The sequence below is a fragment of the Herpailurus yagouaroundi genome, unplaced genomic scaffold (assembly GCF_014898765.1).
Source record: "Herpailurus yagouaroundi ecotype Mexico unplaced genomic scaffold, PumYag 214, whole genome shotgun sequence".
Lineage (NCBI taxonomy): Eukaryota > Metazoa > Chordata > Mammalia > Carnivora > Felidae > Herpailurus > Herpailurus yagouaroundi.
The window spans coordinates 9,492,963-9,516,900 of record NW_024412445.1 but is presented as its reverse complement, the minus strand read 5'-3'; the positions used below and the strand labels follow the sequence as shown (position 1 = coordinate 9,516,900).

Genomic DNA, 23,938 nt, shown 5'->3' with positions numbered 1-23,938 from the left:
TTTGTGGACTTGCTGGGGTGGCTCCCTTTCTCCTCTGTTGATCTGGGTGGGGGGAGTGGATTTGGTGAGCTTTGCTTATGCATGAAGAAGAAAAGGCAGAAGGTTTTAGAGAACCTACTAGCTCACTGGAGGACGGGGGAGAGTGGCAGCTCACATCCTGGAACCAGCTCCCCAGGCCAGCGTGGCTGAGTGGAGGAAAGCAGATCTACACCATTGCAGACCTGCTCCTACCTGGGACAAGGGGAGGACTGTGACCTCATCATCGTGGTTCTAGGGGGCTGATGCAGGTTGGAGCAAGACCCGGGGGAAGATACTGACAAACGAGGTGTGTAACTGAAGTTCAGAAGTAGGGCTCCAAGTCCGCCCAGGAACCAGAAGAAACCAAGGCTGAAGCTTAGGGCCGACCATTAGCTCATTTGTGCCTTGAGCTAGGTGAGGGATGTGCAGAGAAGCCGTGGTTTGGGAAACAAAAAGAGGCACCTGGACAGGGGCTTAGGAGGCCTAAGGTCTGTGAGATCAGAGTGGGCCACGTCCCTTCTGAACCTCAGCACTTTATCTGCAAATTGGAATCATATAAAAAGAGGTTAGAGTGGGAGAGAGCCAAAGCATAAGAGACTCTTAAAAACTGAGAACAAACTGAGGGTTGATGGGGGGTGGGAGGGAGGGGAGGGTGGGTGATGGGTATTGAGGAGGGCACCTTTTGGGATGAACACTGGGTGTTGTATGGAAACCAATTTGACAATAAACTTCATATATTGAAAAAAAAAAAAAAGCACTCCTCATTTTAGTTAGTCTTTCTATATAGAGGTGGCCAAAATGTCACTGAAGAAAGCCAGAGCTCCCTAAATGCTGTCTCCCCCCTGGCTCCAATCTTTCCACATCAGGCTGCTGACAGGGCCCATTGGACATGTCCTCCTGGGTAGGGAGGAAAGATGGACTTCACTCATTCATTCAGACATTAGCTAACTTGGCAGCAGCCGCTGTGTTCACACAGGAGGAAGGGTGTGACGAAGACGTCCACACTGCTGCCCTTTCACAGCTTGTGGCACGAGGGGTGGGATGGGGAAGAGGGTCAGAGGTACAAGCTTCCAGTAATAAGGTAAGTAAGTTCATGGTGACTATAGTTAACAATACTGCATATTTGGAAGCTGCTAAGAGGGTAGATCTTAAAAGTTCTCATCACAAAGGAAAAAATATATATGTAACCACGCAAAGTGATGGATGTTAGATAACTTTGTGGTGATTCTTTTACACTGCATACGTCTATATCAAATCATGTTTATATCTTCAACTTACACAATGCTCTGTGTCAGTTATACCTCAGTACAACTGGAAGAAAAAAGGAACTTTGAGAACAATCAGAAAAAAACATAAAAGCCGTGGTAAAGCAGAGTTGTGGGTCTGAAGGAGAGCAAGCAGGGCCTGGATTTCAGGAAGGTCTGAGTGGTGGCCTGAACTGAACGTGGTGCCCACAAGATGAATGTGGGGACGGGGGAGGAATGGGGGCTGCCAAGAAAAGGATGATTCAATGATGGCCTCTCTTCTTTATGGGATATTATGTGGTCACCAAAGTTAATGGTCAAAATCAAGGCCATGTAACTAGCCAGACAACTGTAAAGCCATGTTCAGGGAAGAGGGCAGTGGGTGACGTGTTATTTTGAGTAGTTGATTCCGACTGTGTAATCGCACAAACGCATAGAGAGGGATCAAAGAGAACAGTCAGTAATGACATCGGCGGTGTTAACGCGATCTGAGTTTTCTTGAAAGATGGTTTGCTTTAATACTGGTTAATGTGACTAATACTGATTTAAAAAGATAGAAGATGCAGCATTCCATCCAGTATTCCACTGGGAGATACATTTTTCTTCCTTTCCAGCAGTGCATTTATGGTGAATTTGTTGATGGTTTCCTGACTGTTCTAATGTCTCAATCTTGTACCAAATCTCTCAACCTGCAGTGACTCTAGTGGTCTGACTGAATGACCCCAACTGCAGGAAAATGGAAATAGTGGGGAGTGTGTTTTGACAGCTTAATAACCTTCCAAACCAGGGCTGAGACACAAACAGAGCTGCTTCAGTTCTGGGGCAGCCTGTTTTAGAGCCAGGGGAATAAGCATAAGTGTTCAATGTGACGGTGCTTCGGGTATGTGGAGACGGTGATGAGACAGCCCTGCAGTCATCTGTCGCGATCTCTGACCTCTGCAGCTCTAAGGTGTTCATGGTTTATTTTCCAAAGAAACACTGGGTGAAGAGACCCAGGTGGGTCGGGGGGTGGGAGGGACCCTGTGCTTCCCCGGGACTCTCAGCCATTCCCCTCCACTGTGTTGCTCTCGGGCACCCCCTTCAGGATAAAATTAGTTTAGGAATTTATGTTTTTGGTGAACGAAAGTAACTGGAAATCTTTAAGTTATTTGTTTTAAAAGTCACAAATGCCTGTGTACTGATACTGATATACTTTTCACAGCTACCAGGGTTCTCCTTACCAGTTCGTCCCAATGGCAGAAGGTGACTAGCTGACCAGATATTTAGGGTTGATGGAGAGGGGGGGTTTGAGATCGGTTTCATCTAGTGAAGCCCAAGAATTATTGCCTCACAGCATTGAGTTCCTCCTTGATACTTTTTCCCCAGAAAGTTCCATGTGTCTGTCTGATTTTCTGCCTGTGTGTCTCACTCTTTCTGCCATTGTTACTCTGATAATTCTTTCGAACTCTGATGCCACCTTTTTTTTCTATGACAACTCAATTGCTATTTCTTACCATTTGCATTACTCAGTTCATGTAAAGTAGATACATCTAGAGTGTTCTCCCATATAAAAATGGGAGTTTAATTTTTTTCCTGCCATTTGAAAATGTGAGGTTTTTGTTCCCTCCATAAAAGCATTTACTATCTTTAGCTACTATAGATAGATAACACACTTCACACAGAGTGCAATTCAAAAGGAAAGGCATTTTTTATAGCCTGTCCTGTTGGTAGGCAGCTCATGTTGTTACTTTAATAATGACAGCATTCCCATCTATAATCTTTGATCACCCGGGACAGAAACTTCTAGCACAGTTAAGTCTCCTGCTTCTTATTCTGCACTCTGGCAATGACAGACAGAAGACAGAGTCTGAGCACCCAGTCCACGTTCATAAAAACTGCTCCTACCTCCGGGAGGACGACACAAGTCTGAAGTGTGTTCCTTACATGGTTCCAGCATGCATAGCTGGTCAGACAGACTGTCCCCACCCCCTTTGCTTGCAGTTAAGGTCCTTAGCTTACCTTTCAGGTCTGCTTCTTCACCTGTCCAGGTCACCTCCCCGGTCTGTCATCGTGAACTTTTCTCCCTAAATTCTTTGAAATGACTTTGAAGTTATGAAATGAAATGAGTTGAAGTAAGGACGCACTTGGGTCAAACTAGACAGAGGGCAGAGAGGTGGCAGAGAGGTCCCCAAATGATGGTGTGTACCCACAGTTTCCTTCTGTCACCTGCCAAATGTGTTTTTAGCACAGGTGCCGTGTGTTAAGTGCTGTGCTTAGCCTCAGTGCCATACAGTGGATATTAAACAGATGACCCCTGCCTCTGGGCTCCTGAAGGACAGCGAGATGGTGTGATGGCAGCAGGAACTCCTGACCTCTGCTCTAGTAGAAAAACGTGGAAGCTATAGATCCCACAGTTAAAAATGATGAAGTTTGAAATTCTTTCTCTCTTATTTTACACATTTGGGTCGTCTGTGGAACTTCAGCCAAAATCCAACATGCATGACCTGCCTTTTACCTTTTCAGTTGACCTTTTATAAACTTTTAGTGTCCTCTGATACATTTTCTATTTTTTTTTTAGACTTTTAATGTCTCAGGGAGGTACTTTCAAATGATGTGAGATATTGTTTTTCTGTCTGCTGTTTGTTGTAAATTGATATTTTAACCCTTACATCTCGGTGGAGGAAAAGCTGTTGGGAAGGTAGGCTGGCTACTCATTTGAGACCCTTGAAGGTAATCGTTATTCCTGAAAACAAAATGAGCTTAGCACTGGGTTTGTGGCCGACAGGGATGTTTTATTAGCTCCAAAAAGGAAGAGAGAAAATCCTATGAAGTGACTGACAGAATCCTACAGGTCATTGGGTTCGAGCCCGCCTTCCAGCTGATGAGCCAGTTCTCTGTGCTCTGTTCCCCACCCCCAAACTGGCCTCCCATTTGTCACCAGACGCTGCAGTGAAAGAAAGTCAGCTCCAGTGTTACTTTTGCCGTCCGTGGGTGACTCTGCCCAGCATTTTTGTTTGTGAGGCTTCTCCAAACCGGGGAAGCACATGATAAGGCGGGAAGAGGAAATAGCATGTCTGTCCCAGGTTCGGTTGATAACGACTGGCAGAGGGGTAGACAGCAGGGACAAAAGGAATGCCACTATTGAGTTTGATGGTTTATTATACATGTTTGTAGTGTTTACTCTTGGGATTAAGAGTAACATGTCTGCATTCTAAATCCGCATCAAAGATGGTAATAAACTTTTTTCAAAGACAAGAGAAACATGGAGGAGTTATAAAAGCAAACTATGATGGCAGTAGAAGACTACCTACAATATATATTACAGTGACTCTAAATGTGTTAAAGTATCATCAGGTTGTGTTAGAAACCCAACTTCTTACTGCTTTAAAGAGAGACGAAGAACGTAACAGAAAAGGAATAGGAATTCCTTAGGGGGTGTTTAGCAGAGAAGTAGAATGATCAAAGGTGATTTGACAGCAGCGGTGGCCTGGGCGAGGGTGGTGGCAACAGAGCGGCGTGGGGTCCTTCTTTTTTTTTTTTTAATTTTTTTTTTTCAACGTTTATTTATATTTGGGACAGAGAGAGACAGAGCATGAACAGGGGAGGGGCAGAGAGAGAGGGAGACACAGAATCGGAAACAGGCTCCAGGCTCCGAGCCATCAGCCCAGAGCCCGACGCGGGGCTCGAACTCACGGACCGCAAGATCGTGACCTGGCTGAAGTCGGACGCTTAACCGACTGCGCCACCCAGGCGCCCCAAGGGGTCCTTCTGGGCTTAGAGCTCACAGGACCTACGGAAGAGTTCAGGTGAAGGGAGGGACCTAATCTCTTTATGACTCCGATTTCTCTTCTGAGACGGAGAATAATAATATGTTATGAAGATCAACAGGTACTTCTAAAGTGTCTAGTTCTTGCTACTCAAAGCTGGGGCTGGTGGCATAAGTGCCTCCCTAGGAGCTTGTTAGGAGTGCGGACTCTCTCGTGGTCCCCCAGACGACCTGCTGCGTCAGCCTCTGCATTTTAACAAGATCCCCAGTGAGTAGAATAGGACCGCACAGGGGAGTACTAGGTGTTGGATAAGGAACAAAATGCGGGGGCCAGTGATGGCAATAAGTAATCTCATAGAAGCTAAGCGTCAAAACCTGTGGACGAACCACTGAGATCCACAGGACCGGAGTAGAATTTAGTCCATGTGTCTGCTGGGCTGATGTGACGGCCGTTGTTCTTTTTCTGCCTTGTGTTCTAGGATTTGCTCTGTGGAATACCACTTAGCACTGAATTCTCAGCAGTTACTTTGGCTTCTGTTTCAAAACATTGTCAGAAGTGAGCAAAACTACTTTCTTCCCTCAACTTCTGATTTATACAACCAGGAAAGAAAAAGTCAAGACTTTTGGTGGAAGGGTTTTTTTTTTTTTTTTTTTTTTTCCTACTTAACCTTGCTCACAAAGCTTGGTGACACATTGGGGCCCCAGCGTTCACGTGTGTCTCAGCTGTGTTTCAACTGCATCATCTCTATAAAACCCTGACGGGTCAGGATGAAATTATTAGGTACCTAATACAGATATTCCTTTTAACTCCTTCCCCCTGCTCCCAAAGAAGCAGTAGATTAAGCCCCCCCTGTTTTCTTTGTGATGGGTAATACATCCAAGTCAGTTCTTCTTCTGGTTCCCTTCTTTCAGCTTACCGATATTTTTTACCAGCTATTTATCTTTGAAGACATAATCCATGATTTTCTGAATATATACACATATATAAAGGAAGACTTTTTCACACTATCAAGATAATTGTGTATTGTGAAGACATAACTTGAGTTATATGTATTGAATAACTTCAAGTGTGTGAAACAAACACTTAGAAATGAGAGGAAAGAATGTGGAGTGCCCTTGCATTACTATTGACTTGACCGAAGTATAAGAGTTAATGGAGCACTTAAAAGAATTTATTGACTTGTACACCACAAAGAGAATCAGGGTAGGTTTACAAAAGCAGAAGTCACATACCTCAGGGTCTGGGCTAGGATGCTCTCGGGTTCATTTCTGTCTTCATGCCTCTCTATCAGATCTTGGGAATGTGACTCAGTTTCCCTAAGCTTCAAGCTCCTGACTGTGAGGCTGAGATCGTAAGAGACCTTCTTAGGGTGATTGTGTATGAGTTGATCCGTAGACTCTGCTTAGCTCCGGGCCTGAGGCAACGCTCCCTAAGTGACAGTAATTGCTTCTCCTACTGTTTCTAAACCTTGTAGTTTTAAGAAATCTATAAATGAGCAAATAAGTCATCTGCTCCCACTTGGGAATAAAAGAATACCCCCTATGTCATTAGCTGAGCAAATGAAGGAGAGAAGTGAGGGAGGACCCCGAGGGCCTGGTCTTCACCCCACCACATCCCAAGCCTCCGCACCCAATCTTCCCAACTCAGCAAGGGGCTAGTCTGTTCTGCCAGTTGCTCAGGCTGAAAGCCATCATGACAGTTTCTCCTGTCTGCCCCTCTCCTGCTGCCTCCTTTTATCCAGATTACCATAGGAGCCTCCTCACTAGCCTTCTTGCTTCCCCCTTCCCCAGCTTTGGTCTGTTTCCAACAAAGCAAACGGTCAAAGAGAGGTCCCGGCTTCTACTCACAACTCTCCAGAGGCCACCCCCCCACTCCCCTGTTCACAGTCAGAGGCCCTTACCGTAGCCAATGAGGCTCCTCTCTGTCTCTTACGTCTCCTCCTCCTGCTACTCTTCCGTTCCCACATACCTCTCCTGCTCCTGTCCTCCCGGCTCATTCCACTCCCACCACACACTGGCCTTTGCTTTACCTCAAACCTACCGGGCTGTGATGTTGGTGTCTTTTGCACTGTGATTTCTTCTGCCTAAAAGACTCTGTGTCCATCTAAACCCACCCCGCCATGTATACGTGGTGTGCTTCCCATCACCCTCCCCCACTGCACTCATGGTATGCTCCTTCATAACCCTCACCCCAGGTTCACATGGTGTGCTCCCCCATCCTCCTCCTTCTAGGTACACATGGCTGCTCCCCAATCACCTGCCCCCCCCCCCCCCCGGCATGTACCTGTAGTGTACTCCTCATCACCTACTGCCCCCAGCTACACATGGCTGCTCCCTCATCACCCTCCCGCACCATTTACACATCGTATACACCCCCACATACATCTCCTCCATCATCCTCACCCCAGGTGCAAGTGGACCCGTGTGGCTCCCCTTAGGTACAGATTTTTTTTCGATACATAAAGTACAGTACTGTAAACGTATATTCTCTTCCTTATGACATTCTTCTAACCTTTTCTCCAGCTTACTTTATTGTAAGAATGCAGTATACAATACATATAACATATAAAATATGTGTTAATTGACGGGCTTTGTTGTCATTGAGGCTTCTAGTCAACAGTAGGCTATTACTAGTTAAGTTCCGAGGGAGTCAAAAGTTATGCACGGATTTTAACTGCACAGGCAGTCGGTGCTCATCACCTTGGTGTTGTTCGAGGGTCAACTGTATTTTGGAATTTTTAAGTCTCTTGAAGGCTTGTCACTTACAGGGAAGAGTTGGAGGGTAAATTACAGTTCACCTGGTCAGTTTCAGTCTCAGCTCAGTGGCAGCTACCGGTCCTCAACTCAGGCCCCTTGAAAGGCCGCTGGGCACATATTCCTTGGGGAGCTTGCACATAGCAAGCAGGAGCAGGGTGGGCAAAGGGACCCTGTCCTCCAAATATAGGTACTGTGCACTCTGATGGTGTTTGCTGCTACTGACTAAAGAGGCAGGCAGCCCCTGTCACACCTCCCCACGCTGTTGCAAGTGTCTCCCTGCTCTGGCTGAGGTGGCCTCCAGGGCACTTATGTGGCCACTGCCCTTCTCCCCATCCCTTTCTTTTTCACTTTTTCCCCTTTAAGAGCTAGACAGTAAAGACCAGGATGTTCCAAACCAACTGCATACACCAGAAAAGTTAGAAAGAGAGCGTGCATCCCAGGGAAAAGCTCAGAAATGACCTGAGAAGTCCATAAGTTTATACTTCAGGCTTATTCTCAGCACAGAGACAGCCTACAACAATTAACTTTATAAAATAAAAATAAAAATATTAGCAAAACAACAGTAAACTGTCGGGAAGGAGAGGAGGATGTTATTTCCATAGTTACCACATTATTAGATTCAAATGTCTGATGTTCAACAACAACAAAAATCACAAATCATACAAAGAAACAGGAAAGTATGGTCCATTCAAGGCAAAAATTAAATAAAGAGACTGTTCCTGAAAAATATCTAATGGTACATCTGCTAGACAAGTCTTTAAAATACATGTCTTAAAGGTGCTCAACAAAAACAAATAGCTCAAAGAACTACAGGAAGATGTGGAGAAGGTCAAGAAAACAATGTATAAAAAAATGGAAATATCATTAAAGCAATAACCTAAAAAGATAACAACAAAGAATTCTGGAGCGAAAAAGTACAATAAGTGAAATGAGAAATTTACCACATGGATTCAAATACAGATCTGAACAAGCAGAAGGAACAATCAGGGAACTGAAGACAGGACAATGGACTTGATCAAGTCTGAGGGACAGAAAGAACAAAGATTGAAGAAAAGTGGACAGAGCCTAAGAGTCTTGTAGGGCACCATCAACCAGACCAACATATGCATTGTAGAAGTGTCAGAAGTAGAAGAGAGAGAAAAAGGAGCACAGAGAATATTTGAAGAAATAATGTTTGAAAACTTCCAAAAGTTTATGAAAAACATGAATATAAACATCCAAGAAGCTGAACAAACTCCAAGTAAGAGGAACTTAGAGAGCCACACCAAGGCACATTATGATCAACCTTTCAAAAGCCAGAGACCAAGAGAGAATATTGAAAGCAACAAGAGAGAAGTGAATCATCACATACAGTGGATCCTCAATAAGACTGTAAGCATATTTCTATTTTTTTTAATGTGAGTTTTTTTTTTTTTAATTTACATCCAAGATAGCATATAGTGCAACAATGATTTCAGGAGTTGATTCCTTAATGCCCCTTATCTATTTATCCCATCCCCCCTCCCACAACCCCTCCAGTAACCCTCTGTTTTCCATATTTAAGAGTCTCTTATATTTTGTCCCCCTCCCTGTTTTTATATTATTTTTGGTTCTCTTCCCTTGTGTTCATCTGTTCTGTGTCTTAATATCCTCATGTGAGTGAAAGCATATATTTGTCTTTCTCTGACTAATTTCACTTAGCTTACTACCCTCTAGTTCCATCCATATAATTGCAAATGGCAAGATTTCATTCTTTTTGATTGCTGAGTAATACTCCAGTGTGTGTGTGTGTGTGTGTGTGTGTGTGTGTGTGTGTGTATACCATATCTTCTTTATCCATTCATCCATCGATGGACATTTGGGCTCTTTCCATACTTTGGCTATTGTTGATAGTGCTCATAAGCAGATTTCTTATCAGAAACTATAGAGGCCAGAAGGCAATGAACTAATATATTCCAAGTGCTAAAAGAAAAAAATCTGTCAACCAAGAACCCTGTATCTGGGCAAAACTTTCCTTCAGAAGTGAGGAAGAAACTGGGGTTCCTGGGTGGCTCAGTCAGGTAAGCGTCCGACTTCGGCTCAGGTCATGATCTCACGGCTCGTGAGTTTGAGCCCCACGTCAGGCTCTGTGCTGACAGCTCAGAGCCTGGAGCCCACTTCAGATTCTGTGTCTCCCCCTCTCTGCCCCTCCCTCACTCACCTCTGTCTCTGTATCCTTCAAAAATAAATAAACATTAAAAAATTAAAATTTAAAAAAAAGTGAGGAAGAAACTAAGACTTTGCCAAATAAACAAAAGCTGAAGGCGTTTGCAGCCAGCAGACTTGCCCTGCCAGAAATGCTCAAGGGAATCTTGCGAGGTGAAATGAAAACACACTAGAGAGTAACTCAAAGTCATATGGAGAAATAAACATCTCAGAAAAGGTAAATGCCTTGGCAACTGTAAAAAGTATTATTGTAACTATTGTTTATAATGCACTTTTTGTTTTCTACACTGTTTAAGAGACTAATAAATTTAAAGAAAAATGATTATTAGTGTAAAAACTAACATTAATGTAACATCAGTTTGTAACTTAAAATCTTGTTTTCTGTATAATTTAAGAGATAAATGCAATTATGGAAAGAGCCTAAATGTCCATCAACTGATGAATGTATAAAGAAATTGTCTATATACACAACGGAATACTACGTGGCAATGAGAAAGAATGAAATGTGGCCTTTTGTAGCAATGTGGATGGAACTGGAGAGTGTTATGCTAAGTGAAATAAGTCATATAGAGAAAGACAGATACCATATGTTTTCACTCCTATGTGGATCCTGAGAAACTTAACAGAAGTCTATGGGGGAGGGGAAGAAAAAAAAGAGGTTAGAGAGGGAGGGAGTCAAAGCATAAGAGAATCTTAAAAACTGAGAACAAACTGAGAGTTGATGGGGGGGTGGGAGGGAGTGGAGGGTGGGTGATGGGTATTGAGGAGGGCAGCTTTTGAGATGAGCACTGGGTGTTGTATGGAAACCAATTTGACAATAAATTTCATATTTAAAAAAAAGAGATAAATGCATTTAAAATAAATAATTATTTATATTTTAGGGTACATCACATATGAAGATGTAATTTTGTGACATCAGCCATTGAAAGGGAAGGGACAGAATTGTAAAGGAGCAGAATTTGTGTATGTTATTGAAATTAAGCTGGTATAGGGGCGCCTGGGTGGCGCAGTCGGTTAAGCGTCCGACTTCAGCCAGGTCACGATCTCGCGGTCTGTGAGTTCGAGCCCCGCGTCGGGCTCTGGGCTGATGGCTCAGAGCCTGGACCCTGTTTCTGATTCTGTGTCTCCCTCTCTCTCTGCCCCTCCCCCGTTCATGCTCTGTCTCTCTCTGTCCCAAAAAAATAAATAAACGTTAAAAAAAAAATTTAAAAGAAATTAAGCTGGTATAAATTCAAATCACAGTGTTTAAAATTTTTTAAAGTTTGTGTGTGTGTGTGTGTGAGAGAGGGACAGAGTGAGAGCAGGAGAGGGGTAGAAAGAGAGGGAGACACAGAATCTGAAGCGGGCTCCAGGCTCTGAGCTGTCAGCACAGAGCCTCATGTGGGGCTTGAGCTCATAAACCATGAGATCATGACCTGAGCTGAAGTCAGATGCTCAGTCGACTGAGCCACCCTGGCGCCCCCAAATTACAGTGTTTTAACATTAGAGTGTTTCATATAATCTCCATAGTAACCACAAAGAAATAGCTATACAATATACACAAAAGGAAATGAGAAAGGAATTAAGCATTTCACTACAAAAAATCAACTGAAAACAAAAAAGATGGTAATGTAAGAAATGAGGGACAGAAAAACTATAAGGCATATAGGAAACAAATAGCATGAACAGAAGTCTTTCCTTATCAGTGAATACTTTAAATACAAATGAATTAAACCCTTCAATCAAAAGAGATTGGAAGAATGGATAAAAACACATGATCCAACTTATATGCTGTCTACCAGAGACTTTTTTCAGGTCCAGTGACACAAACAGGTTGAAAATGAAAGGAAGAAAATGTATTCCATGCAAACAGTACCTAAAAGAGAGCAGGGGTGGCTATATTAATATCATGCAAAATAAAGTTAAATAAAAAAAGTCCTAAGAGACAAAGGATATTCTATATTAAGAAAAAATTCAATACAGCAAAAACTGACAGAATTGAAGGGAGAAATAGCCAGTTGTACTATAATAGTTGGAGAATAACGGATAGAAAAATCAGAAGATAAGGAAATAGAGGACTTGAACAAAATAAATGAACTAGATCTAGCAGACATACAGAATACTCTACCCAACAACAGAATACACAGTCATACACACGAAACATTTTCCAGGGTGGACTGCATGTTAGGCAGCAAATGAAGTCTCAATAGATTAACAAAATATATATCATACAAAGTATTTTTTCTGACCACAACATGATGAAGTTAGAAATTGCTAACCAAAGGAAAAATGGAATATTCACAAAATTGTGAAATTAAACAACACACTTTTAAACAACCAGTGGATCAAAGAAGAAATCACAAGGGAAGTTATAAAATACTTAGAGACAAATGAAAATAAAAACAAAACATAGCAAAACTTCTGAGTCAGCAAAAGTGATGTTAAAGGGGAAGAGAAACTTTATAGCTATACACAGATTAAAAAGCGAGAAAGACTTCAGCAACCTAAATGTATAACTTACAGAACTAGACAAAGAAGAACAGACTAAACACAAAACTAGCAGAAAAAAAGGAAATGATAAAAATAACAGCTAAATGAAATAAGGAAGAAAAATAAAAGGACAAATAAATTAAAAAAATGGTTCTTCAAAAAGATCAATAGAATTGACAAACCTTTAGCTAGATGGACTAAGAAAAAAGAGAAGGCATAAATTACTAAAATCAGATGAAAGTGTAGGAGTGCCTGTGTGGCTTGGCCAATTAAGTGTGCAACTCTTGATCTCAGATCTTAATCTCAGGTCCTGAGTTCAAACCCCTCACTGGGCTCCATGCCGAGCATGAAGACTACTTAAAGGAAGGGAGGGAGGGAGGAAAGAAATGAAAGTAGGGACATTTCTATCTTCTATAGACATTAAAGGATTATAAGAGAATGCCATGAACAGTTGTACACCAAAAAAAAAAAAAAAAAAAAAAGGATTAGCTTGGTAAAAAGAACATATTTCCAGAAACACACAACCTACCAAGACTAAATCACAAACAAATAGAAAATTTGAATAGGCCTATAATTATGAAGGAAATTGAGTCAGTAATCAGAAAATTCCCAACAAAGTAAAGCCCTGAACCTGGTGATTTCACTTGTGATTTTTACCAAAAATTTAAGGAAAAACCAGTAACAGTCTCTCTCAAACTTTCCCAAAAATTGGAGAGGAAGCAACTCTTCCTAACTCATTCTGTGAGGCCAGCATTAATAAACCTGACACCAAAGCCAGACAAAGACACTACAAGAAAAAATTACAGGTGATTATTGTCCCCAGTAGACATTGATGAAAAAACCCATGACAAAATACAAGCAGACAGAATTCAGCAGTATTTTTAAATGACCAAGTGGGACTTACTCCTGGATTGCAAAGATTATTCAACAAATAAAAAATCAGTCAGTATAATACACCACATCAACAGAATGAAGGGGAAAAAAATACATGATTATCTCAATTGATGCAGAAAAAGCATTTGATGAAATTTACCATTTTATGATAAAATACACTCAACAAACAGGGAATAGAAAGAAATAACCTCAGGGTGCCTGGGTGGCTCAGTCAGTTAAGCATCTGACTTCGGCTCAAGTCATGATCTCACAGTTCGTGAGTTCGAGCCCTGTGTCAGGCTCTGTGCTGACAGCTCAGAGCCTGAGCCCGCTTCGGATTCTGTGTCTCCCTATGTCTCTGCCCCTCTCTCCCTCTCAGAAATAAATAAACATTAAAAAAAAATTTTTTTTAATTTTTTTTTCAACGTTTATTTATTTTTGGGACAGAGAGAGACAGAGCATGAACGGGGGAGGGGCAGAGAGAGAGGGAGACACAGAATCGGAAACAGGCTCCAGGCTCCGAGCCATCAGCCCGGAGCCTGACGCGGGGCTCGAACTCACGGACCACGAGAGCGTGACCTGGCTGAAGTCGGACGCTCAACCGACTGCGCCACCCAGGCGCCCCCAAAAAAATTTTTTTAAAGAAGGAAACTACCTCATCAAAACAATAGAAAAAAATCAAGGAAACCAAGAGCCAGTTTTTTGAAAAGATAAAATTGGTAAACCCTCAGCCAGATTCATCAAGAAAAAAAGAGAAAGGATCCAAATAAATAAAATCAGAAATAAAGGAGAAGTAACAACTGACATTACAGAAATACAAAGGATTATAAGAGAATACTACAAAAAATCATATGCCAACAAATTGGACAACCTGGAAGAAATGAATAAATTCCTGGAAACATATAATCTTCCAAACCTGAGTCACAAAGAAATAGAAAATCTGAACAGACCAATTACTAATAATGAATTTGAATTATCAATCAAAAAACTCCCAACAAATAAAAGCTTAGGACCCGATGGACTCACAGGTGAATTCTACCAAACATTTAAAGAAGACTTAATACCTATCCTCAAACTATTCCAAAAAATGGAAGAGGAAGGAGAGCTTACAAATACATTCTACAGGGCGAGCATTACCCCGATACCAAAACCAAAGACACCACACACAAAAAATAATAATAAAATAATAATAAAGAAAAGAAAACTGCAGATGATATGATCTCATATGCAGAAAATTCAAAAGATTTGGGTTTGGGTGACTCAGTTGGTCAAGCATCTGACTCTTGATTACTGCTCAGCTCATGGGATCGAGCCCCAGGTTTGGCTCCATGCTGAGTGTGGAGCCTGCTGGAGATTCTCTCTCTCTCTCTCTCTCTCTCTCTCTCTCTCTCTCTCTCCCTCCCCCTCCCTCTGCCCCACTTCCCCACTCACACACTCTCTTTCTCTCTAAAATAAAAAAAAAAAAAGAAAATTCTAAAGATTTGACAAAAAAAACTTCTAGGTATAATAAATGAATTCATCAAAGGATCAGGAAACAAGTCAACACAAAAATCAGTTAAATTTCTATACATAAGCAATGAATGATCTGACAAGGAAATTAAAAAAAAATTCCATTTACAGTAGCAGTAAAACATAAAATAATTGAAAGTTTAACCAAGGAGGTGAAAGACTTGTAGAGTGGAAACTACAAACATTGCTGCAGGAAATTTTAAAAGACATACATAAATGGAAACTGATCCCACGTGCATGGATTGGAAGACTTAATATTGTTTAAATGTCAGTACTACCCAAAGCATTCTACAGAGTCTGTGCAAACCCTTTCAAAATCCCAATGACGTTTTTTACAGAAATAGAAAAAGCCATCAACCTCAGAGGACCCTGATTAGCCAAAATATGCTTTGGGTTCCAGAGTTATGTGCCACAGAATCACGAGTACATTTTGGGGAATGTTTTTGAAATCACCTCTCTCAAGTCTGTGGACACATACCTGTTCTTGCCTGGCCTTCTCTCTCTGGTTTTCACACATACAGTGAGGTGTTCCTTTTGCCCCTTATGCAGATGAGTCAGAACTGAGTCCGTCTCCTCAGTTTCTCTTCTCCATGGGAGCCTGAATGGTCAACCAAGTCAGTGTCTTGTCAGGACTCACTCTTTTAGCCAAAAGAGCAGAGATCTAGCAAATGTCTGCTGGCGTCGCTACCTGGCCAGGAGCCTTTAGCGGCTCAGTGAGGGTCTATCCTCTGTTCCTGCTGCCCTTCCACCTCCACCACACTCTTTCCAGCATGTTCCATCCATGTGTTTGTCAAGTGTTTTCACCCAAGGGTTCATATTCCTGACGAATACATAATTTATCCACCTTCTATCTGTTCTATTTCTTTAATATTCCAAGTGCCTCTCCAACTCCAATATTTCAGTCCCGTCCTAATTCCCAGCAATATCCAGGAGTTATTACTGTTAACATAAAAAATGCCAATTAAATTGGACACACTTGGGCGCCTGGGTGACTCAGTCGGTTAAGCATCTGACTTCGGCTTGGGTCACCATCTCACAGTTCGTGGTTCGAGCCCTGCGTCGGGCTCTGTGCTGGCTGCTCAGAACCTGGAGCCTGCTTTGGATTCTGTGTCTCCGTCTCTCTCTGCCCCTCCCCCGCTCATGCTCTGACTTTCAAAAGCGAATAAACATTGAAAAAGGTTTTTTTTTTTTAATAAATAAATACATAGGACACACTTGCCAGAGCTTCTTATTATCCTCCAGGGTGAGTGGCCCTGATGCACAGATACACGATGCCCGATGCAGCCCCATGGCCTGTGACAGGGAATTCAGGTCATCATTGAATGCCTCTGTCCTCAGGAGTGATGGGCAGGGTTGGTGCAGGCTTGCGGAGCTGGGATAGCCTTTTCTTCCTATCATATCAGAAATAAGTGTTTCTTAGGAAACTGCCAAGTGTGCCTAGTACAGCAGAGCGGGGACAAAGTCCAGAGCTGCGGCACCAGTCATCCCTCTTCAGCCGTTCATCTCACACATTTACGGAAAATCACATGCCAAGTGCCATTCTGGGCTCTGAGGGTTCCAAGATGAATGAGCCTATCCTCATGTGCAGGAGGCTCAGAAAATTACACTGCTCTGGAGGCAAAGAAGACAGGGTACCTAATCCAGCCAGAAAGGGAGGGGCAGGCGGTGAAATGGAGCTTCCTGGAGTTGGTGATTCTGGTCTGAGACTTGAAAGACAAGTGGGATTTAGCGACACAAGAGGCTAGGATCGGGGTGGTGTGGAGACGGAGGAGTGTTCTGCATGTGGGACAGCCAGGAGATGCTCTCTGGTGAGGGTCAGGGAAGAGGTGAGCAGGATACAAGCAACCAGACTCTTGTTAGGAAGGGAAGAATAAGGCAGGGCGGTAAGAAACAAGACTGAGGTAGGTAAGAACCTGATTATGGAGCGTCTGTTATCCCTCATAAGAGAACTTAGCTTATAGTCCCGTGAGTGAACTGGGGAATATGGCGACCTCGACCAAGAGCGGGAATAAATATAGGAAGTCTGAGTCATAGTGGAAAGGTTGAACTGCGTGCCTCCTCTTTAGGCAGGTTTGAGAGACCTGCCTAAACCTTGAGGAGATGGGTGTAGGAAGTCAGGATATGGGCTCTGATTAAACTGAGAATGCTGGCAGGAGCCCTGGAACTCGTGAGGGCTACCTCCAAGTGCGGGTAATTACAAGGACATGTGGAAGCTGTTGGGAATTGGGACAGCCTGGGGCTGGTAAGCTTTCCACATCTCGTGGGTCACATGGTCTTCCTGAGGCTATCTCCCCCTCTCCCTGCATGTTCACTCCAGTCTCTGCTGCCAGCCAGATTCTTCTGCATCTCAAGTAAAGATTGGCCCAGCTCAGTTGACTTGTGACAGGATCACTGTTAAGAAGGCTTGGCCGCCAGACCATCCTTCGGCATAGGTGGGATGGTTCAACTTAGGATGAGCTGCTGTCAACTGATGTCTTTAAGATATTCTTACTCACCTTTGCTGAATCTAGAGTCCCTTCTCAAATCGTGCTGAGACTCTCAATGAGGGAAGAGATGATGGCATTAAAGAATGCAGTGACTTCAGTTCTCTGGAGACAAGACGATGTGCCAGGGATCAGAGTGCAGCCCAGGTGGGAAGCCTGTGTCATGACAGTTCTTAGTCAAGCCCTTGATTTGGAGGATGGAGACCACAATGTAAGCCCGTTAGGTCACTAGTCTTCTCTGGTTTTCCCATCCCTCTTTAGCCTGAACTTCCAACCCCCGTTCATCACCCTCTTGTGAGAGACACTTGTCCCAGTGGAAAGAGACTAGGCTTTCCAGTACACTCTTGGGTTCAATCCTGGTGCTTCCAAATATCAGCTGTGGGGCTTTGGCAAGTTACTTCATCTTCCTGAGCCTCCGTGTCCTCAAGAATATGTATAAAATTCTATCAGATCCCGTTTCTGTCCCCTTACTGTCCCCCTACCATACCCATATAACATGTATGCATACCCATGTGTACATACATGTAATACAAATGTAATAGACATTGGCATTGCAGATGCTCAATGCTTGAAACAGGAGGGGCAGCTGTGAGGCTGACATTGTCTAACTCACCTCTCTGAATCCTTTCCTCTCCGACTAGCGTAGAAACAGTCTTCCTGTAACTCCAGCTTCTTCACAGAATTCTCTGTCTCTGACTGCACCATCTGCCATGAGCCTTCAGTCCCGAAGGGCTATTTCTCTTCTCCCGTGTCCCACCTGCATAGGGTGAAGAGATGGTACCTGGCTTCCACCCTTGTTTGTAAAGTCCCTTTCACATTGAACTCCATGCCAGTGGGCTCTGTCACTCCTTCTCACTATTTTGCTACCATCTGTGGCCATCTCTTCTCTGAGGATTTGGGAATCTCTGCTCAAATAACCTAGCACCAGGTTCACTGCATATAGAGGTTTGCTGCTGGGAGCACCCCACTTCTTCCCACGCAACCATGGGTCCCCCTGTGCTCCTTCTCATAGCTGCTGCCTGTACAGGTCTGTTTGCACATTCAACAGAACAAACCCGTGCCCTCTTGTGCACCAGGCTCTTTGCTAGGCAGTGGGCTGCAAATGTTGAACCAGACCTATGAGGTCCCTGCCTTCACTGAGCTTATATTCTTCCTGGAAATCCTTTCTCTTTCCTGTAAATGTGTCCCTACACCCTTCAAACAACCGCAAGCATTTCCCATCCTTAAAAATACGTCTTTCTTCTTCCTGCTTCCCTGTTAGCTACCACCCACCCCCTCCTCTAGTCGTCTCCTTCCGTCCCCTGAACAGCCTTTTCCCCACTGCAGTTCGTGCCTGTCACTGTGCTAAAACTACCTATTGATGAGAATTCCCAAATACCAACCATATCCACTGAAAATTTGCAGTTCTTATTTTGACCTCTGTGAGGCATTATTGGAAAGTAACAGTCACTTCTTCCTTAAGGATTCTCCTTTCCCTTTGCTGCCATGATCCAACCCCTGCTTCACTGGGTGACGCTTTTTCTCCCCAGTCTCCTTTGCGTCCTTCTCCTCCACCTTCCATGCTTTGTGTTCTGTTCTGTCTTGAATGTTGGTCTTTGCTATGGTTCTCTTCTCAGCCATCTTTTCTCTCTCCCTGCACTCTTCCTGGGTGGTGGTAACCAAATCTATGTTTTTATTCCCACTTTTACACAGGAGTCTGGAAGCTGCCTCAGCTCCAGCAGGCCCAGCATGAAGCTTTCATTGGCCTTACCCTTCCCCTGCACCCTCTCTTTCCCCTGCACCCTCTCCTTCTCTGCACCCTCTCCCCTGCACCCCTTTCCCCTGCACCCTTCTCTTTCCCATGAATGCTCTCTTTCCCCTACACCCTCTCCTTGCCCTGAACCCTCTCTCCTACACCCTCTCTTTCCCCTGCACCCTCTCCCCTGTACCCCCCTCCTTCTCCTGTACCTCTCATTCCCCTGAGCCCTCTCTTTCTCCTATAGCCTCCCATTCTCTCCTCCTCTCCTGCTCTCATAGTCAAAGACTTTCATCTGGTCTTTTCCAAACCAAAACAGTTGCTTGGCTTTTTAAAATCTTTAAGTAACTTTTTATTTGCATAAAATATACAGGGGTCCAGAGATAAAGAAGTCATAATCTCTATCCTTGGGAAACTCTTGGTCATGGCTGGTCACGGGCTTGTAAACAAATGCATCCCAAGCATGTGGGAGATGTACCGATAGAAGCAGGTGCTGTCTGTTGGGCCATCCAGGTGTGAGATAAGGTGGCAGTTGATGAAGGTGGCATTTGTGACTTATTGCTCTCCTGCTGACACCCTGGGCATCCTCCCAGTAATCTGACCTTTATTTATTCAATTAAACTGTGGCAAGACAGATTTGTGGGGGATGGGGAAAGGTGGAGGGTGGGGGTTGCCCTACCCAATCAATATGCATACAGGGATGACTTCACTGACACTCCCAGTATCTTTATGGCTTAAATGAGGCCTAACTCAAATAGACTTGAGTCTACCCACAAAATTAGCCTAGCCCAGGACATACCCAAAGCTCACATTTTTTTCTCTATTTATATATTCAGTATTCTGTAGTGTTATCAACATGATCAGCATAAGCATATCTAAAAAATAGACTCGGGGCGCCTGGGTGGCGCAGTCGGTTAAGCGTCCGACTTCAGCCAGGTCACGATCTCGCGGTCCGTGAGTTCGAGCCCCGCGTCGGGCTCTGGGCTGGTGGCTCGGAGCCTGGAGCCTGTTTCCGATTCTGTGTCTCCCTCTCTCTCTGCCCCTCCCCCGTTCATGCTCTGTCTCTCTCTGTCCCAAAAATAAATAAAAACGTTGAAAAAAAAATTTTAAAAATAGACTCTACAACAGCAGCTCAAATATTTCTGCCCATTAAAATGAGAGTTTGGCTAGATCTGGGACAGGGTGGCCAGCTTGTTCCCTCTTGTCTCCTTCTTCGCTCTCCACAATACCGTGTCCTGCATCCAAGCCTGCATCCCGTAGCCTTGCCCTTGGAGAGCTTCTCTTCCGGCAATGCCAAAGACAAATAGATTCCATAGATGCATCCACCCGCCCCTCCGGCTTCTGCTCCCATAGGTTGCCTCCCTGTCCATGAACTTGGGCTCACCCGGATGACAGGTAATCGCCACCCTGATAAAATGTTAACCCAGCAGAAGGGAATGGAGACCACGCTTCAGAATGTACCTCAGCAAACTGGGTTCTCAAGGGGTTTGTGGAGCTGCCAGCGATAATTCTAGCCAGGAGTCAGGAGACCACGGTCCTCCTGCAGTAGATAGTTGCAAGCTGGCCTACTTTACTTGCCTGGCTTTCTTGACTCTAAAGTGTACACGGGGTGGTCTGCGGATAAGTTTTCAGCACATGCCTCCCCAGCTCTGTGCAGGGCTTCCTTGGTTTATCACTCAGGCTCTGGTTTAGCGACACTGGAGGCCCACCCACCCCCAACATGCCTGATCCCGTTACCGTCTGTCCCGTCGCATAGCCAGCCTGGTGAGTCTGTGTGTGCCCTTTCATCCGTCTGCACCCCGGGACAGCAGGAGTGCCATGAGGCCAGGGACTCGCGCGGGGCTCGTGCTTGTCACCTATCCCCATATCTGGGCATGCTAGCCCTCCATACGTGGCAGCCGAGTGAACTGTTGGCGTGGTGGTTCTCCATGGCCCCTTCAGCCTGGCCATGCCCTGGCCGTGATGGGCAGTGGGTTTTTTTTCTGCTGTCTCACATCCGCTCATCTGTCTTTTCAGGGGCCCAGCAGCCGGGGCTGCCATATTACACGGACCCTGGAGGACCAGGGATGAATCCTGCCGGGAATGCTATGGCGATGGCTTTCCAGGCCCAACCCAACTCACCCCAGGGAAGCACAGCCTACCCACCGCCCCCTTCTTACTGTAATACGCCCCCGCCCCCATATGAACAGGTGGTGAAGGCCAAGTAGCAGGGTGACCTGCCTGTGCGACCTCACAGGGGAACAGGGAGGGGCACTGTCACTCCACCTCTCTGTCCCCATCAACGTTTGCTTCCAGGAATTGTCTTCTGAGCCACTAAGGGCAAATTCCTCTTTGATACCTTCAAATCAAGCACAGCACCCTTTCAAGTGTTCCATGGAGGACCGATATTTGAATTCACCCTGTGTCTCCTCTGTTACTTCTGTTTCTGATGTAATCCGAGCTCTGGCAGAGTGTGGACAGTCCCCGAGGGTTGACACCTTAGATCCTCGGGGAAGAGACTAAGGAGGATGAGGCAAGGCAGGGCTGGTGTGTGCAGGAGAACACAAGTGAGCACACGGAAGGGACCGCTGCTAGCCTTGACAGCTTCCTCCCAGGCACGCAGCAGGCAGCTCCTGGAAACGAGGCCCCACAGGCTCCACTCTTTGAGCCCCTCGTCCTGTGGGCCTTCCTCTTCAAGAAGCCGTTAGACTTGTGGTGTAGAAGAAACTTCTTAGCACTTTCTATCTCCGTTTACTTCCTAAGAATGAGGGAGGCCGCCCTTCTGCACAGCCAGGGCTAGAAGAGCCCTCTTCCTCAAGATGACAGGATCCAGAATCCGGCCAAGTTGGATGTCTACACTTACCTGAAAATGACTAAGGAAAGTTACTTAAGTTTATGAGGAATTTCTCTTTGCCTCAAACTGGGACATTGCATTTTATGAGCTCTTGGTCTGACTTGGCAGAAATAAAATGTTTCCCCGTTTTTTAGTGAGTTTGCGGACACTCCTGTAGAGAGAGTCCTGTCCTTTGAGGTCAGACTCAGAGTGTCTTTTCGGACTGGGAGCCACCCTCTGGCTTTGTCATGACCAGAGGTCTCCACACCCTTCCCCGAGGCAGCCCCGGCAGTGGGTTGTGATGGACATTTGCAAAGCAGAGAGGCACATCTGGCTGGGAAGTCACATCAACCCCTGGGAGAGAGGAATCCCAGCAGGGTCTGGCCGGAGGTTTTGAGCCTGGGGCAGCAGGCCCCTGCAGTGGTTTGTTTGATCTCAGCAGAAGTGTGTGTCTGACAAGGGGAAAGCTTGCTGGAAAAAAAAGAGGAATGCAAAATCCCAGGACTGCAGGAAGATCTCTTCAAAAAGTACAGAATAGATCTCACTGACAACTAAATCAACATTAGAATAGAAGATGTGGTTGGAAATGCAAATCCTGGCTAAGAAACAGATCTCACCCTGGGATCCAACAGTAGCCCTAGTCACCGGGATGCAGGGAGGTCCTGTTCCTCTGCAGTTAGTGATGCTGACAGTGCGTTTAAACCCAGATTGAGATCTGACCAGTTGTGTATAAGAAGGCAGAGCAGCGTAGCCAAGGTGGGTAGATCCCTGTGTGTGTTTAGTAGTGGGATAGGGTGGGGGGCAGGGGCTTATTTTTGTAATGAGCTAATTGGAGCCTCTTGCGAAATTGTTACGCATTGAACTTGAGCAATTTTGTTACTCATTGAACTTGAGCATGGGAACATCCCGCTGCAGTGGATGCTGAGTCCCCCAGACCAGGAGTCCCTTTCCTACTGGGATCTCTGTATCAGGGGAGGGCGTGAAATCGGGATGGGGGCGCAGCGACGGCTCTGACTTACCTTCCCTCTAAAGATGGAGAGTCTGCCAGCCTCCCAGGGAATTCCACAGGAAACGCTTGGAGCCACATGAACACCGTTGGAAACACAGTTTATAAACACAGATGCTGCTGCTGGTGTCTTTCAGCCACCCTCCTGTGACCTCTGAACTCCTGTCCCGGACTGCAGTTCCTCCCCACACTGGAGTCCTGGATTCAAGTGAGACAACAAAGCACAACGTTGCCGTTTACAACCAAGGACAACCACAGGGGTCCAGAAGGTTCCTCTTCCTCCAGCTCATTCGTTTTGCACTTTTAGTTTGAATTTCTCCCTTCCCTTTTTTTTTTTTTTTTTTTTTTTAAATAAGCACAGTAAGAGAGAGATGCCCCTGGAATTGGATCCGGGTGCAGTTGAATAGGCACCCAAATATCCATGACTTAATTTTGTTTATCTTTTTTGATAGCAAATGATCTCAGAGACTAGATGATTTAGGTAGTGCTCAACCGCTTTGTATTCTGTGTTTGTGAAGAAAAATTTCGTTTTCCCTTGAACCTGGATGAGAACCCTGCTACAGTGAACACCCATACTGTGTGTAGAAATTCCACTTGTGGTGACATTTCCTGGCCATTCTCATTTCCTCTGTGCCGTCAGTGGACTGTGTCCCCCTCCCGGAGTGAGTCCAGCTCCTGGCGTGTTGATGTCTTAGAGAGTCAGTGGTTAGGAGTAAACCGGGAGCCAATCTGTGCTTGTGTTCTCTCTGCAACATTTGGCTTCTTTCGCTTTTCTGTTCTCTTTTGATAGGGTCCTGTTTCCTATGTATGCAAAATAAAAAATAAATTTGGGCACGTGCTTTGATTGTTTTTCTGGGAAGGGGAAAAGCAGGTGGAGATGATGTTTCTAATGAAGAAGGGCGTACAGAAGGTCCTGCTTCAGCCCGGTGAGGGTGGAGCGGAGTGGGGTGGGTGACCCACTCAACCTCAGGAGCCCCAGAAATTAGATGCTGTCAAAGAACATTTCAGGAAGGTTTGGTGCACCAACATATTTGAAAAATCTAAGGAAAAAATTATCTGAAGTGGAAAGGCAGAAGCATTAATGAGCTAAACTCACAGGTGAT

At 44.7% G+C, this 23,938-nt stretch overlaps 1 protein-coding gene across 1 annotated transcript in view; it reads left to right on the top strand.

Annotated features, from left to right (window-relative positions):
- VOPP1 (VOPP1 WW domain binding protein) overlaps positions 1-23,667 on the top strand; it is a 110,546-nt gene extending 86,879 nt beyond the window's left edge. The window contains exon 5 of the mRNA XM_040455083.1: positions 21,034-23,667. Coding sequence (XP_040311017.1) covers positions 21,034-21,224 — 191 coding nt within the window. The 3' untranslated portion in view covers positions 21,225-23,667. The remainder of the gene's footprint in view (positions 1-21,033) is intronic.
- The last annotated feature ends 271 nt before the right edge of the window (positions 23,668-23,938 follow it).